Source organism: Aricia agestis, chromosome 19 (assembly GCF_905147365.1).
Source record: "Aricia agestis chromosome 19, ilAriAges1.1, whole genome shotgun sequence".
In the NCBI taxonomy this organism is placed as follows: Eukaryota; Metazoa; Arthropoda; class Insecta; order Lepidoptera; family Lycaenidae; genus Aricia; species Aricia agestis.
The window spans coordinates 2,685,620-2,699,784 of NC_056424.1; the positions used below are offsets into that span (position 1 = coordinate 2,685,620).

At 39.9% G+C, this 14,165-nt stretch overlaps 1 protein-coding gene across 1 annotated transcript; it reads right to left on the minus strand.

Annotated features, from left to right (window-relative positions):
* Window positions 1–1,942: 1,942 nt before the first annotated feature.
* Window positions 1,943–13,794, minus strand: LOC121736620 (ATP-dependent RNA helicase abstrakt). Its single transcript, XM_042127945.1, has 12 exons — window positions 13,482–13,794; window positions 12,100–12,282; window positions 11,262–11,429; window positions 10,160–10,349; window positions 7,628–7,764; window positions 6,989–7,086; window positions 5,950–6,113; window positions 5,040–5,245; window positions 4,101–4,217; window positions 3,604–3,794; window positions 3,076–3,175; window positions 1,943–2,406 (listed from the first exon to the last, which is right to left on the minus strand). The coding sequence occupies exons 1-12, from the start codon at window positions 13,681–13,683 to the stop codon at window positions 2,318–2,320; spliced, it is 1,845 nt and encodes a 614-aa protein (XP_041983879.1). The 5' UTR covers window positions 13,684–13,794; the 3' UTR covers window positions 1,943–2,317.
* Between the last annotated feature and the right edge of the window lie 371 nt (window positions 13,795–14,165).

The window sequence follows — 14,165 nt, forward strand, 5'->3', positions numbered from 1 at the left end:
CGCGAAATTCTTATCATAGTAAAAGGAGGGGAAGAATAACTTACTTCCCCTCCTTTTCTAAAATCTGTGTCTTTAGCGGTGCACACAACAATCAAATTCAACCATGATTTCAAGTGTATTTCAGTAATGAGTTTAAAAACAAATGGGCTACCCCTATTTGTCAGTTCACAAGAATTAAAACAAAATATTGGGGATAGTCACAAGAAAATTCTTAGAATTGGTGGATAGGTCGAAAAAAATTGAACGCAAACATCTCTTCTTATATATTGTAATAAAATAAAATAAAAAATGTTTTATTTCCGAATAGATTTGTAACAAATGCTTTCAGAATGTTGATACTACTGGTGCCTACCACCGGTTCGGGAACTATCCCGGCGAGAAGAACCGGCGTAAGAAACTTGCACGGGGTCCCACTTTTTACCAAAAAAGTGAGAAAAAAAATTATCTTTTTAAATAAAGTTTACAATTCTTCTTCTTTTTTATTAATGGCTCCTTTGTGAGTTGCCAGTATCAGGGTGTTTTGGCAAAGACTTTTACTTTATGAGATGGCTTTATGAAGAAACAAGGTTACGGTATGATGAGACGCGTACGGTGACTGTTGAAAAATCTAGGGTTAGTCCTATACACCTTACAATTTAAAATTATACAATGTCAATGTGTACTTCAATACTAATAACAACCAATGAACATTATTGGAACTAATGAAAATTATTACAATTTTCTTGAATAATCTCGAAAGTCCTGAAATTCTACATTGATCTAGATTCTAGAACATTTGAAAAAATATAAAAAAAGCTCTTGATATGCCGTTTATGGGCAATAGGCAACAAGTCAGAAACTCGCGACTTTCAACACAAAAACCTGCGAAGTTGTTCTTTTTCGCATTTCTAGTGTTTTTAGTTCATTACTTATATACGGTTGAAGGTGTCATCTCCTTTCACACCTCTTTAGCATTTTTCCTTTCTGCTACAATTTCATAGGTATTTCATATTGTAATCTTTATAAAACACTAGATGACGCCCGCAACTCCGTTGCGCCAAAATTCGTTTATCGCACAGGAACCGTACATTTTTCCGGGATAAAAAGTATCCTATGTCCTTTCCCGGGACTCAAAGTATCTCCATACCAAATTTCAGCAAAATCGGTTCAGCAGTTTAGGTGTGAAGAGGTAACAGACAGACATACTTTCGCATTTATAATATTTAGTATGGATGAGGAAGTAGGTAACGGAAAATGAGATTAACAAATCTGAAAGTAGACCACTTCTGATTTCCAATAAATAGGTTGTTGGTACACCACTTGGTGTACAGTTCCACAAAATATGCTTAAACAGAACCCTGTAGATTAGGAAGGATAACACTAATCACTATCCACGTGATCTCGGAGACATTGAAAACATGTCAGTTTAAACTTTACATCTACAACAGAATAACAACTATTTCATGTGAAATAATCATTATTTCAATTTGTAAATCTGGTAATAGATGTAAGGCTCGTAGTACAAGTGAAAAGCTTCATGTGCTGTCGGCTTTACCCACAATTCATACCTACTTTTCTTATTCATAGAGACTGAAAAAAGTATGAATTGTAGTATGTAAAGTCAACTTGCCCCCCCCCCCTCTGCGCCATCTCCTGGCGACGCCCTTGACCGGTATACTATAAAAGTAAACTACAATTAAATATTTGAGTAATTTTTATTACTTAGAATATTTATTTATTCAAGTATTCTTCTATTGTCTATTTTTTTACATAGTTGTTTGTAAGTAATATATTATATCTAAATGAGACTATTATCAATCAGTCTTTCTATAAGATAAAAAGTAAGACGTATTTAGTTATTTAATGACAAAAATTCGACCAAGTGTGAGTCGATGTTCCGTACCGTGTTAGAGCGAAAAAAGGTACAATCTGTAAAAATTTCAGAAGTCTAGCTATAGCGGTTTTTGAGATACAGCCTGGAGACAGACAGATGGACAGACATCGAAGTTCGTTTTTACTCTTTGAGTATGCCGGTTTTAAACTTTAGAATCATAATATTTTGTAATAAAGTATAGTATTTTTATCGATATATAAGCACGATATACAACCATTACGGCAATGCACACATGCATAAAATGGTCACGCGCTTTAATGGTAATTAACAAAGAACACTAGGTGTATACTGTATACTTCAGTCATCAAACACTAAGAAATTCTGATCATCTTACTGGCTACCTCTTTCACTCACGCACTGAATTAACAATACGTGAAAGAGACGAGTAGCGTTACACTTATTGCAATATATCTCTCTATCCGGCGACCGGACTTTAGTGAAGTTCTAGTAGTCAGCGGCCGTGTTGGCGAGGTAGTCTCGTCGGCCGATGTTCGACGCCTGCTTGTTCTGTACCGCTTCCAACTTCGGACATTCTGAAAGTTACACGAGACGACATTAGAAACACAGAACAACATGAACATGGTACCAAATTGGAGTGAAACCTAATATAACAAAACAAAAATTTTGAAAATCGGTTCACAAACGGCGGAGTAATCGTTAAACATACAAAAAAAATCCACAGCCGAACATAATATAACATCCTCCTTTTTGAAAGTCGGTTAAAATTAAAATATTGTATTAATCAGTGGCCCCCAACCTTTTTTTCATACGGGCCACAAACATGTTTTGGTCTTGGTAACGTGGGCCGCAAAAAACATTTCAAGGTCGTTCTTCAAAATTAACGATTTAAAAGTGAAAAAAATTCACGACTTTCACGATGACTTAAATATTATTTTGCCGGTGGACGTGAATTTCAAAATGGTTTAACATCACGCGGGCCACAAATAAAGTCCCGGCGGGCCGCGGGTTGGGGATAGCTGGTATTAATAATATTATGCTATATCATATCCTGCTTTACTTTTCGTGTAATGTTTATATTGTGTCAAATAAATATTTCAAGTAGATTATACTTGAAGATGTAAAATACGAAAGCTTACATCATCATTAAAACAAAAATTAATTTTATCTCTATTTTCTATGACAATATACAGCTGATAGTGCGTTTGCTACGCCTATGGAAACAAGTAGTATGTGGTTCTCACCTGTGATCCTGTGCCCCAAACCACCGCAGTAGGAGCAGCCCTGCCCGTCCGCCGCCGGCGCCGCCGTCTCGCCGATCATCTCCAGCAGAAAATCTGGCACCTGCAACACCACAATACATATTACATATAAATTATGTATTTGGGAAACTCATAGACTTTTTGGGAACACACAAATGTAAATTAGCAAAAAGACATCGCCCCGTAACGTCAAGACGTTCCAAATCATCAATCATCTATCATCACAATGCAGTTCTGGGCCCGTACCACGAAACGGTTTTGAGACTCAAACAATCGGACGAGAATGTTGCGTCCTACTCTTACAAACGTGAAATGACGTTGTTTGCGGCATTCTCGTCCGATTGTTTGAGTCTCAAAACGGTGTCGTAGTAGGCCTACAGCCTCGTCAAGCAGGGTAGTATTTCCACATAGGGCTACTTCTACACAATTATCACATCCGTACGACCATCAGCAGCGTTAGCCGACAGCTAACGCTTCTGCATGGTCTTTTCAACCATCATCACCACCCACCTGCTGCCCCGCCTCGGTGAGCAGGTGCTGCAGGTCTCGCAGCACGGAGCTCTCTGTGGCGCGCCCCAGCAGCGTGGTGGCGAGGCCCCGCCCCGCCGCACGCCCCGTCCGCCCGATGCGGTGCACGTAGTTCTCGATGTCCTCCGGCATGTCGTAGTTGATCACGTGCTGGATGTTCGCGAAGTCCAGACCTGGAGGGTACAATAATTGTTATAATTTTAATAAAAAAACCACTTGGCACCACCTTTAAAATATCTACTTTGCAACAAAAAAATAATCGTCAGTCGGTTCATAAACGATGAAGATATACTCGAACAAAAATAAAACAAATAATATATTATGTATACGATCGTAATTATCGAACATTCTTTAGGCAATAAAAAATATAAAAAAAATACAGATATAATATAGATTTTTGTATTATATCTGTATTTATATTATATCAGTCCTATAGGACTGATATAATATCCACTATCATCATCATCATCATCACTCACCCTTGCTGGCGACGTCAGTGGCGACTAGCACGTCTTTCTCCCCGCGTCGGAAGGCCTCCACCGCGCGCGACCGCTCCTCCTGGTCCTTGCCGCCGTGGATGGCCACCGCCTCCACACCTACACAACATAGGTTTGTTAAAAACTGTCGCTTAGACTTTACGCCTCTAGTCCACCGACGCTGCGAACTGCGAAATATCTGCGAAACTGTAATAAAGCGAGATGCAATATAACGCATTGTCGTGTGGCGGGTGAGACAGTAAATCGGTTCGCCGCTGTTTCGCAGTTCGCAGCGTCGGTGGACTAGAGGCGTTAGAGTTCATACAAAACAATAATTTAAGACTACCCAGTACCCACTATTGTATTTTTTTTAAACAAATAGTATAACATTCATATAATTTCAATCTGTGACATGCGCTTTAATTTTTACTGTTTTATATATCGTCTGTGTAATACATATCACATATTCCTAACCTAAAAAACATCGCTATTCGTATGTCGAGCATCATGTCAAGAATTGCTCAAGAATTATTCGTCTAAATTCACCTTGTTTTGTTGTTTATCTTAAACAATTGATGTAGTTCAGGGTCTTCAAGTTTGATACACTCGAAACGCGTTAGACGTTAACATAATAAATAAATAAATAATTTAACGTCCGTTAAGTTCTAACAAAGCGTAAGTCAAAAATTAGAACTTTTCAGGAGGGAGAAAATAATTGCATAATTTTGTATAGATACCATACTAAAGCAGGTTTATTATTTGATTATTTTAGTAGATTTTGTTAAGTGATACGTGTTCGCGATTGGCTAATACGATGCGTCTTCCGATTTTCTAACGAATGTCATCAAAATTTCAAAATAGCCAAAAAGTGACCTACGCAGTTAACTGATATTGAGAATGGATCGAAACTTAAAACATCAGAGTTATACAGAACAAACTCACCCTTAAGCAGCAGATACTCATGTATAGCATCCACATGCTGCTTCCTCTCGGCGAACACCAGCACCGGCGGCGGCGTCTTCTGGAGACACTGCAGCAGGTGGACCGTGCGCGCCTCCGCCTGCACCAGCTCCAGGTCTTGGCGGACGTTGAGGGACGCGGCGCCGGCGCGACCCACGTTGACTGTCACCGGCTTGACGAGAGCAGACCTGGGGATCACAGAACATAATATAAACAGCTGGAAGGTAGACTAGAGCATATAGCAACCCAGAATTTATAAATAGGCTATCTATAATATAGGCCGTGGCCTAGGAGCGGCAGCGTTCATAGAGGCCGGTGGATTTAGTACATGGGGCGGTGGAAGTAAGCCTACACTCATAAAAAATATACATCCGGCACTAGCATATAGATTCAGATTTTGCAGTACGTTAATGGACTTGGGAACGAGTTCTGTGAGTAACAAAGAAGTGGTGTGGGGAAACAAAGGGCAGTTGACTAGTCAACAACCGCTATTCTGATTTGAACTGTAGATATTTCAACTAGCTCCACTTTATCAAAAGGTTTTACAGCTTACAGAATTGTCAGAATTGGGATGAGGCTAGATTTTATACCGTGATAAAAAAATATTGCACCTGTGAGAAGATGGCGCACATAGCGTCCGTCTCGCTCACCTGGCGCGGCATGGTGGCGCTGAACAGCAGCGTCTGGCGCTGGCCGGCGAAGTACGAAAAGATGGTGCGCACGTCCTCCTATGTCTGTCTCGCTCGCACATAGCGTCCGTCTCGCTCACCTGGCGAAGTTCTGTATGCGGCGCTGAACAGCAGCGTCTGGCGCTAGCCGGCGAAGTACGAGAAGATGGTGCGCACGTCCTCCTGTGTCTGTCTCGCTCGCACATAGCGTCCGTCTCGCTCACCTGGCGAAGTTCTGTATCTTGCGCGGCATGGTGGCGCTGAACAGCAGCGTCTGGCGCTGGCCGGCGAAGTACGAGAAGATGGTGCGCACGTCCTCCTCAAAGCCCATGTCGATCATGCGGTCAGCCTCATCCATGCACAGGTAGCGGCACACGTTTAGACGGACCTGTAAGATATAATTATTTAAAACAGCTGTTTTAAATACAAGTGGTGCTTACTAGCTGTGCCTGTTTTAACACTACCAGCGCTCTGGGCGAGATTTCTTCGGTGCCCATGATGCTGGTAGTGTGTGTGGGCGTTTTTCCGGCGCCCTGGGCGGTTGCCCCCCCCCCCCTTACTGATTACTAGACGACAGCGACAACTGAACAGTTTGTTTGTAGTAGAAATATACACACGTCTTCATCTATTTTACTAGACACCTAGAAACTACTCAGTGTCGTTTTATATTTTTATGAGTGTAGGCCACTTTTTACATTTCATAGAACTCACGTTTTTGCTGTCACTGTCGCGGAGTGCAGCTTACCTCATGCGATTTCATACTAAGAACATTGGCCGTAACCATAAAGTTAATATACCTAGCGGAATAGAGCAACAATCTCGAGCTGTCAAACATAACCAAAATTGGTTTTCCTCTGTGGGAAAAATATGTGTACGTATGCACTTACATAAGCATGATTGAACATGAATTTTATGAGAATAAATTGTCAACGTGCGGCACGTGCTGACTGGACGTCAAAAAAAGAGTGCTGCTGTCATATACATGACAGCAGCACTCTTTTTTTACCACGCAGTGTTACTGATAGTGACATCTCTCTTGCTCAGGCCTTTGTTTCTCTATTCCGCTAGGTACTAGGTCACTTTATGGCCGTGACACTTAGTGCGGTTCTCGACTTTAGGCTGAAGTCTTGAAACCAGGGAGCAGCCATACATTGTCACGCACCGCGCCGCTCCGGCCCCGCTGCCCGCTGGTTTTGAGCCTTCAGCCTTAGACGTAGGCAACTTAATAAAGCTTGATGGTGTATCACAATATAATGTAGTCACCATCTTCTTGTCTAACATGTCCATGAGTCTGCCGGGCGTGGCCACCATGATGTGGACGCCGCGCTGCACCACCTCCATGCACTCTGACACCGCCACACCTGCACAACAAAACGTTTACATTCAGACAAACAAGCAAACGGGTCACCTGATGAAAAGCAATTACCGTTGCCCATATACACTCGTAACATATTTAGAAGTGCTGCAGGTGCGTTGCCGGCCTTTTAAGGGGGAGTACGCTCAAATAATACTTTTGTCAATTTAGATAAGAAGTTTGCAAAGGGGTATCAAAAATCCTATATACTCACTATAATAAAGATGAAAACATCTAAATTTGTTATAAAAAAAAGGGACTCCCACATGAGGTATCTATCTTGATCTAAATCTGTGGCAAAACGTGTCGTGTCGTTACAACTTTTTCCGTCTAGCCCCCTTTCGCAACGCACGATAAGGAACTTCGTTACTAGATATTGCTAGCAACTGGTAGTCATTTATCACACAGAAACCATACATTTTTGTATGATGCTCTATATTTACTCTATAAAATATATTCTACATCGTTTACGGAGACTTAAAGCAGGTTTAAACGTGTAGAGGTGACAGAACAACATCACTTTTTGTATATTAGCATGGATGTTTTACCTCCAATGGCCAAGCAGCTCCGTATCTCGGGACTGCCGCTGATCTTGAGCTGCTTGATGAAGTGCTGCAGGATGTCGTGCGTCTGCTTGGCTAGCTCCCGAGACGGACATATTATGAGGCCATATGGACCTTCGTTCCTAAAAGGATAATTCATGTGTTACAGGTACGCACTAGGCGTAACAACACTGCAGTAACGCGACACCTCACGGCAAAATATCGTTTGAAATCGTATGAGGCAAGCCGCACTACGCGACAAAAAAGGTCAGTTGTATGAAACGAGAAGTGTCGCGTCGCCCCGCTGCAGTGTAGTATCGCTTTATGCGGTTCGTTTTTAAATCTGTATTACAACAATAACAGTTCATATTGTGTTCGTAGTTCGTGCTAATAGCAAATTTTATATTTTCGTATTTGTCAAAATAAAGACAGACGCGCTGTGTTTTGTGATTGGTCCAAACATGGAAAGTTACTTTGTGATATCAATATTCAAGACAAATAATTTATCGTCAATTAAATTTTAATGAAATAAGAAACTTATATACAAACATAGTTTTAATTATACTTTTGATACTTATTTTGGGTTATTTTAAGGTACTTATTTATTTACAGTTAATTAAAACGGGTGACCCAAATTACATTAATTAACCTAAAACTTACACATTAATAATACACATTGATAGTAATTTAAAACTAATAATAATAATAACAACTTAACTAAAGGACAACGGTAGAAGCTCTTTCATACTTTCCCTCGCAGAATTTCACACATACTTTCTTTATTTCCATCCACTTATCAGCAAAAATGGCCGGCAAAAAGCCGGCCGGCCATATACAAACTTTTCTCAATAATTATTAATGCGAGAATTGGGCCAACCCTAGAACTTCACCAACCTGTGGAACAAGCAGGATTTAGAAAAGGTTTTTCAACCATAGACCATATCCACACACTTGAACTAATTATTGAGAAATATGAAGAAATGCGCAGACCACTTTATATAACCTTTATAGACTACCAGAAGGCATTCGACACGGTTTCGCAGGACAGCATATGGGGGACCCTCGAAAGCCAAGGAGTACAAATACAATACATAGAGGTCTTAAAAAGCCTCTACAAAAACTGCACGGGTAGAGTGAAACTCGAATCCCTTGGCCCGAGCTTCCCTATTAGAAGAGGCGTGAGACAAGGAGATCCTCTGTCTCCAAAATTATTTATAGCTATCCTGGAGTCAATTATTAGACAGATCGACTGGAAAAATCATGGCATCAACATAATAGGCAAACGACTAACACATTTGCGCTTTGCAGACGACATTGTCTTATTATCTGAAACATGTTCGCAATTACAACACATGATAGAATCTCTACATAGAGCCAGCATCCAAGTAGGGCTTGAAATGAATTTCTCCAAGACAATGGTAATGACAAACAGTGTAGAGAGAGCAGTGATGGTAACAAATACCCGCCTAAAATACACTAAACAATACATATACCTCGGCAAACATATAAGTTTCGATAATAAAAACAACGAATTGAAAATTGCAAGACGAGCCGCTAACACCTGGAACAAATACTGGCAACTAAAAGAAATATTCAAAAGTAACATGCCTATAAACATAAAATCTAAAGTAATGAACTCATGCCTACTGCCATCCTTAGACCTTCGCTACATAGAGCAAAGTCCTTTAAGCCACTCTGACATTGGCAACTCACCGAGGCGGCCATTTTTAAAAGAAATATGGGTGCCAAACGTGGAAGTACAATAGAAAAGCTAAGGCAATGATTGTCACTTGCCAACGCGGAATGGAGCGCAGCATGGCAGGTATAAAAAAACTACAAAAAATAAGGCATACTACTATAAGAGACCGAACCAAAGTTATAGATGCCCTCCACTTCGCAAAACAACTAAAGTGGAAATGGGCTGGACATGTTGCGAGATTAAACGACCAGCGCTGGACCTCAATAGTAACATCGTGGAAAGGACCTGAAGGCAAGAGACGTATAGGAAGGCCTGTTACACGCTGGGACGACGAAATTAGAAAGATCGCCGGCCCAGATTACATTAAAGTAGCCCAAAATCGAGACAGATGGAATAGTCTGGAGGAGGCCTTCACCTCTGAAGAGGGGGTTTTTGTAAATTAATTAATGTAATACCAAAGTTAACATCCTCACAACTTATTTTTGAAAAATATTGTATACTAACTCATTGTACTAGGATAATATCAAACTAACAACAACCACTTATTATGTAATTTTAATTTACAAGAAATATAAGGCTTTTTATTTATTTATATTTATATATCAGCAAAAATGTCACACTCGGGGTTGGCAGACAGTAGAGCGTTGAGCACGTCTAACTCACGACAGGAGTCACTCTCCTTTTTTTTTTGTTTATTGTGATGTTTAAAGTTTAATTTGTTGTTTCTGATTTTTAAGTACATAAGTTTAGTTTGTGTAGTACATACATTTTTTTACATAAATAATCACTTGACGACCATCCAAAACACTAGAACAGTTGAAAGTATAGTAATAGCTCACCTAATAAAAGGCATTTTGATCTCCTGCTCCAAACAGAACATGATGATGGGCAGCGTGAAGACCAGTGTCTTGCCGGAGCCGGTGAATGCTATACCGATCATGTCCCGCCCGCTCAGCACCGCTGGGATACCTTGAACCTGGATCGGTGTGGGCGTCTTGATGCCTTTATCCTCGAGACCGCGAAGAATACCTAAAATTGTTAAATTTTATTACTGAACTTACCATCTGAGTAATTGATTCTTACCAGACCTACGTAGTTTGGTCAAGTTATGTCAAGTTCAGCCAATAGATTATGACAGACACGTTGTAATGAGAAGATTTATACGTGGGAGAGCCATGCTTCGGCACGAATGGGCCGGCTCGACCGGAGAAATACCACGTTCTCACAGAAAACAGCGCTTGCGCTGTGTTTCGCCGAGTGAGTGAGTTTACCGGAGGCCCAATCCCCTACCCTATTCCCTTTCCTTCCCATCCCTACCCTCCCCTATTACCCTATTGCCTCTTAAAAGGCCTGCAACGCACCTGCAGCTCTTCTGATGCTGCGAGTGTCCATGGGCGACGGAAGTTGCTTTCCATCAGGTGACCCGTTTGCTCGTTTGCCCCCTTATTTCATAAAAAAAAAAGATTGCTATAAGACTGTGACATGCTATTGGTAGCTGTTCTGAGGTAGCTGTAGTACATTATTGGTAAGCTAAGAGTAACGCGCCACTGTGGTCTAGTGGTATAGAGCTCGGCTCTTTACTTGGAGGTCGTGGGTTCGATTTCCGCGTTGGAAACATGTTATTTCCAAGTTTGGTTAGGACAGTGCAGGCTGATCATCTGATTGTCTGACAAGTAAGATGATCCATGCGTCGGATGGGCATGTAAAATGTCCTGCGCCTGATCTCTCGCCGGTCGTGTCGGTCTTCCGTCCCCCTGGGTTATGAGAGTAAAGGAATAGAGAGTGCTCTTGTGTACTGCGCGTATTAAGACATAATATTATGTAAAATGTTTGAAAATAAAAAAACAATTTTATTTTATGCAAAGTCAAAATCTGTGTTATAGAAAATAAATACAGCTAACACACAATACCTATTACCAGAATATAGCAACACATACAAACCTTTCGGAAACTTCATATGTTGGAACGTCCTGATAGGTGGTGGTACGTCCTCCCCCTCCACTAATATCCGCAGCTGCTGTCTCACTCGCTCATGCCTCTCCTCTGGTAACTCCAGGATACATCTGGGTGGTTTCCATGACGTCTTGATAGGTTCAAAGTATTGTATACCTGGAAATGTACATGGTGCAGTTTTTATTTATTTACTTAAAATCATCTTTAAATATAATAATAAGGCAAATAAAATAATTATAATGAATTTTATAACAAAATTGTTATTGAAATGTTGATTATACAAGGCCCACTACTCAAATTACAGCATAAATACGGCTTTAATAAAGTTTCAATGCAGTTTTGGTGTGATATGTATAATGTAACTAAAACTGATAAACCAACATCAAACACATTCATACTAGCAAAACTACAAATTCAATTCTTTGATGTTTTATTTGTTTCATCTGTTTGTCATAGGATTGAGACTGGGTCAAATCTGCATGATCTGTATGAAATTGAGGCATTGAAGTTTGACGACCTCTGTGGCTCAGTTGGTGGGCTGTTGGGAGCTCAAGTCAGGGGTCACGAGTTCAAATCCCGCCGAAGGAACAAAAAATGTTCAAAGTTCCTACCCAGGAACCATGACCCCATGGATGTGTATTAAATATGTGTATCATATAATAAAAAACTTAAATATATGTATAGTATAAAAGTATTAAATATATTTCCATTGTCTGGTACCCGTAACACAAGTCTTTCAGGTACTTACCACAGGGCCAGACTGACGTGGTGTGAAGCGTCCTTAGATATTATTATATTATTGAAGTATAACATTCATAACCCTCACCTTTGGCTAACTCGGCCACACCCATCAGAGCTTTGCTTTGTGCTACACTCTCCAGGATGTGCTGCTCCTCCTTAGCCTGCCGTTCAGCAGCAGACAGTGCCCGAGCCTCCGCCAGACGCTTAAGTTCACTGTGCTGGTCCAAAAGCGGCACATTGTGTTTACGACCCCATTCCTCTTGTGAAGCTGGAAAAGATAAATTAATGAAATTGAGGAACGAATTTGACACGAGTTTTTGTGTTCTTTACGGGAACAGTGTATTTTCTTGTAATAAAAGTAACAACCAAATTCCATTTTAAGTGGTCGCTGTCAAACATTTTTTTTGTTGTGTTATGAATGCAGTCTTTTTATAATGATCTAAAGAACATAACGGCATTTATAACTCGATGCTCAATTTTTTTGTGGGATAATACAAATTTTTTCACTGTGATTTGTGATAAGTCCAATTTATTATGATATGTTTGAGTTAATATAAATGGTGGTAAATGGGCATAGTTATAGATCAAATACAGTTAGTGTAAAGGTGCAAAGTTAACCCATAAAGTTAATATACCTAGCGGAATAGAGCAACAATCTCGAGCTGTCAAACGAAACCAAAATTGGTTTCATCTGTGTGTAAAACTATGTGTACGTATACACTTACACAAGCATGATTGAACATGATTTCTATGAGATTAAATTGTCAACGAGCGGCATGTGCCGACTAGACATCAAAAAAAGGGTGCTGCTGTCATGTATCACACGTCTCTTTTTACCACGCAGTGTTACTGATAGTGACATCTCTCTTGCTCAGGCGTTTGTTTCTCTATTCCGCTAGGTATATTAACTTTATGAGCAGTGTTGCCAACTTAGTGGAATTTCCACTAGATCTGGTGGTTTAGACGTGCCTTTCAGCGGGAAAAATTTGGTTTTAGTGGCTGGTGGATTTTTTAGTGGATTAGCTTATTTAAGTTAGTGGTCAGCATGGACGATAAACCACTAGTTTTTGTAGTTATTAAGTATAGTTTGCTATTATTTATTATGTGAAATAGTAGGTAGGTATAGATAACAATAATAATGCCCAAGCCACAGTGCACCCAAAAGTTTCGTGATTGTTGGTTACGTGACCCAGAACTAAAGGATTGGTTGCAAGTAGTGGAAAGTACTGGTGGTCCAGTAGCTAAGTTCAAATTATGTGGTACATGGTATTGTTGTTGTTTTATTTTCAAATTATATTCAGGTAGGTAGTAGTTGTCCTTACATTATTAAGTGGAGTTCTGGTGGTTTGAGGGGCCATTTAGGTTTTAGTGGTTTCTGGTGGTTTACGCTGCCGCATTTGGTGGGTTGGTAAAAATAAAGTTGGCAACACTATTTATGAGTTAACCAAACTTATGTCAATAATATACCATCATCATCAGGATCATTGTCACTAGAGCTTTTGTTTTCTGTAGCGGCCTCTGCTGCTAATTGACCGAGGCGACCCAATTTTAGCAGTTTCTGCTTTTTTCTTTCCTTTACCGGTACATAAGGTTCGTAACTATCGACATCTTCCTCGGACTCTGATGATTTCTCTTCGCGTCTGTATTTCTTTATTGGGGGATCCGACATTATTGTAGTTTCTGTAGTTAAGTGTAAGTATAGTCTATTCGAATTTCGATACTTAACTCATATATTACACAAAATAATTTGAAACAATTAAATATAAAGCTGATATTTACATTTTATACTTTTTAGCACGTTTTGACAATTTGATTTGACATTTTTCTTTTTTTCCGGCACAATTTTTTTAATTTATTGGGAGCTGGAAACGAGTTTCCGGCACAAGTGAAATCAGGGTGACCATATTTAAATTACAGATCCTGCCTTACTTTGGTCATTGGTCAAAAAACTGCCAAATCCTGCCTAAACCTGTAGTAAAAATGCCCAAATACTGCCATCTTTATTTATTGTTGTTTTAAAGTAAGAAAAGTAAAAATACACATATAATATATTGCATTTTTTATTAGATTAAACATTCGCATCGTCTTCTTCCATTTCTTCATCTTTATGTCATAGATTTGTTCATGCGATTCAAAATTTATTTTGTAGGT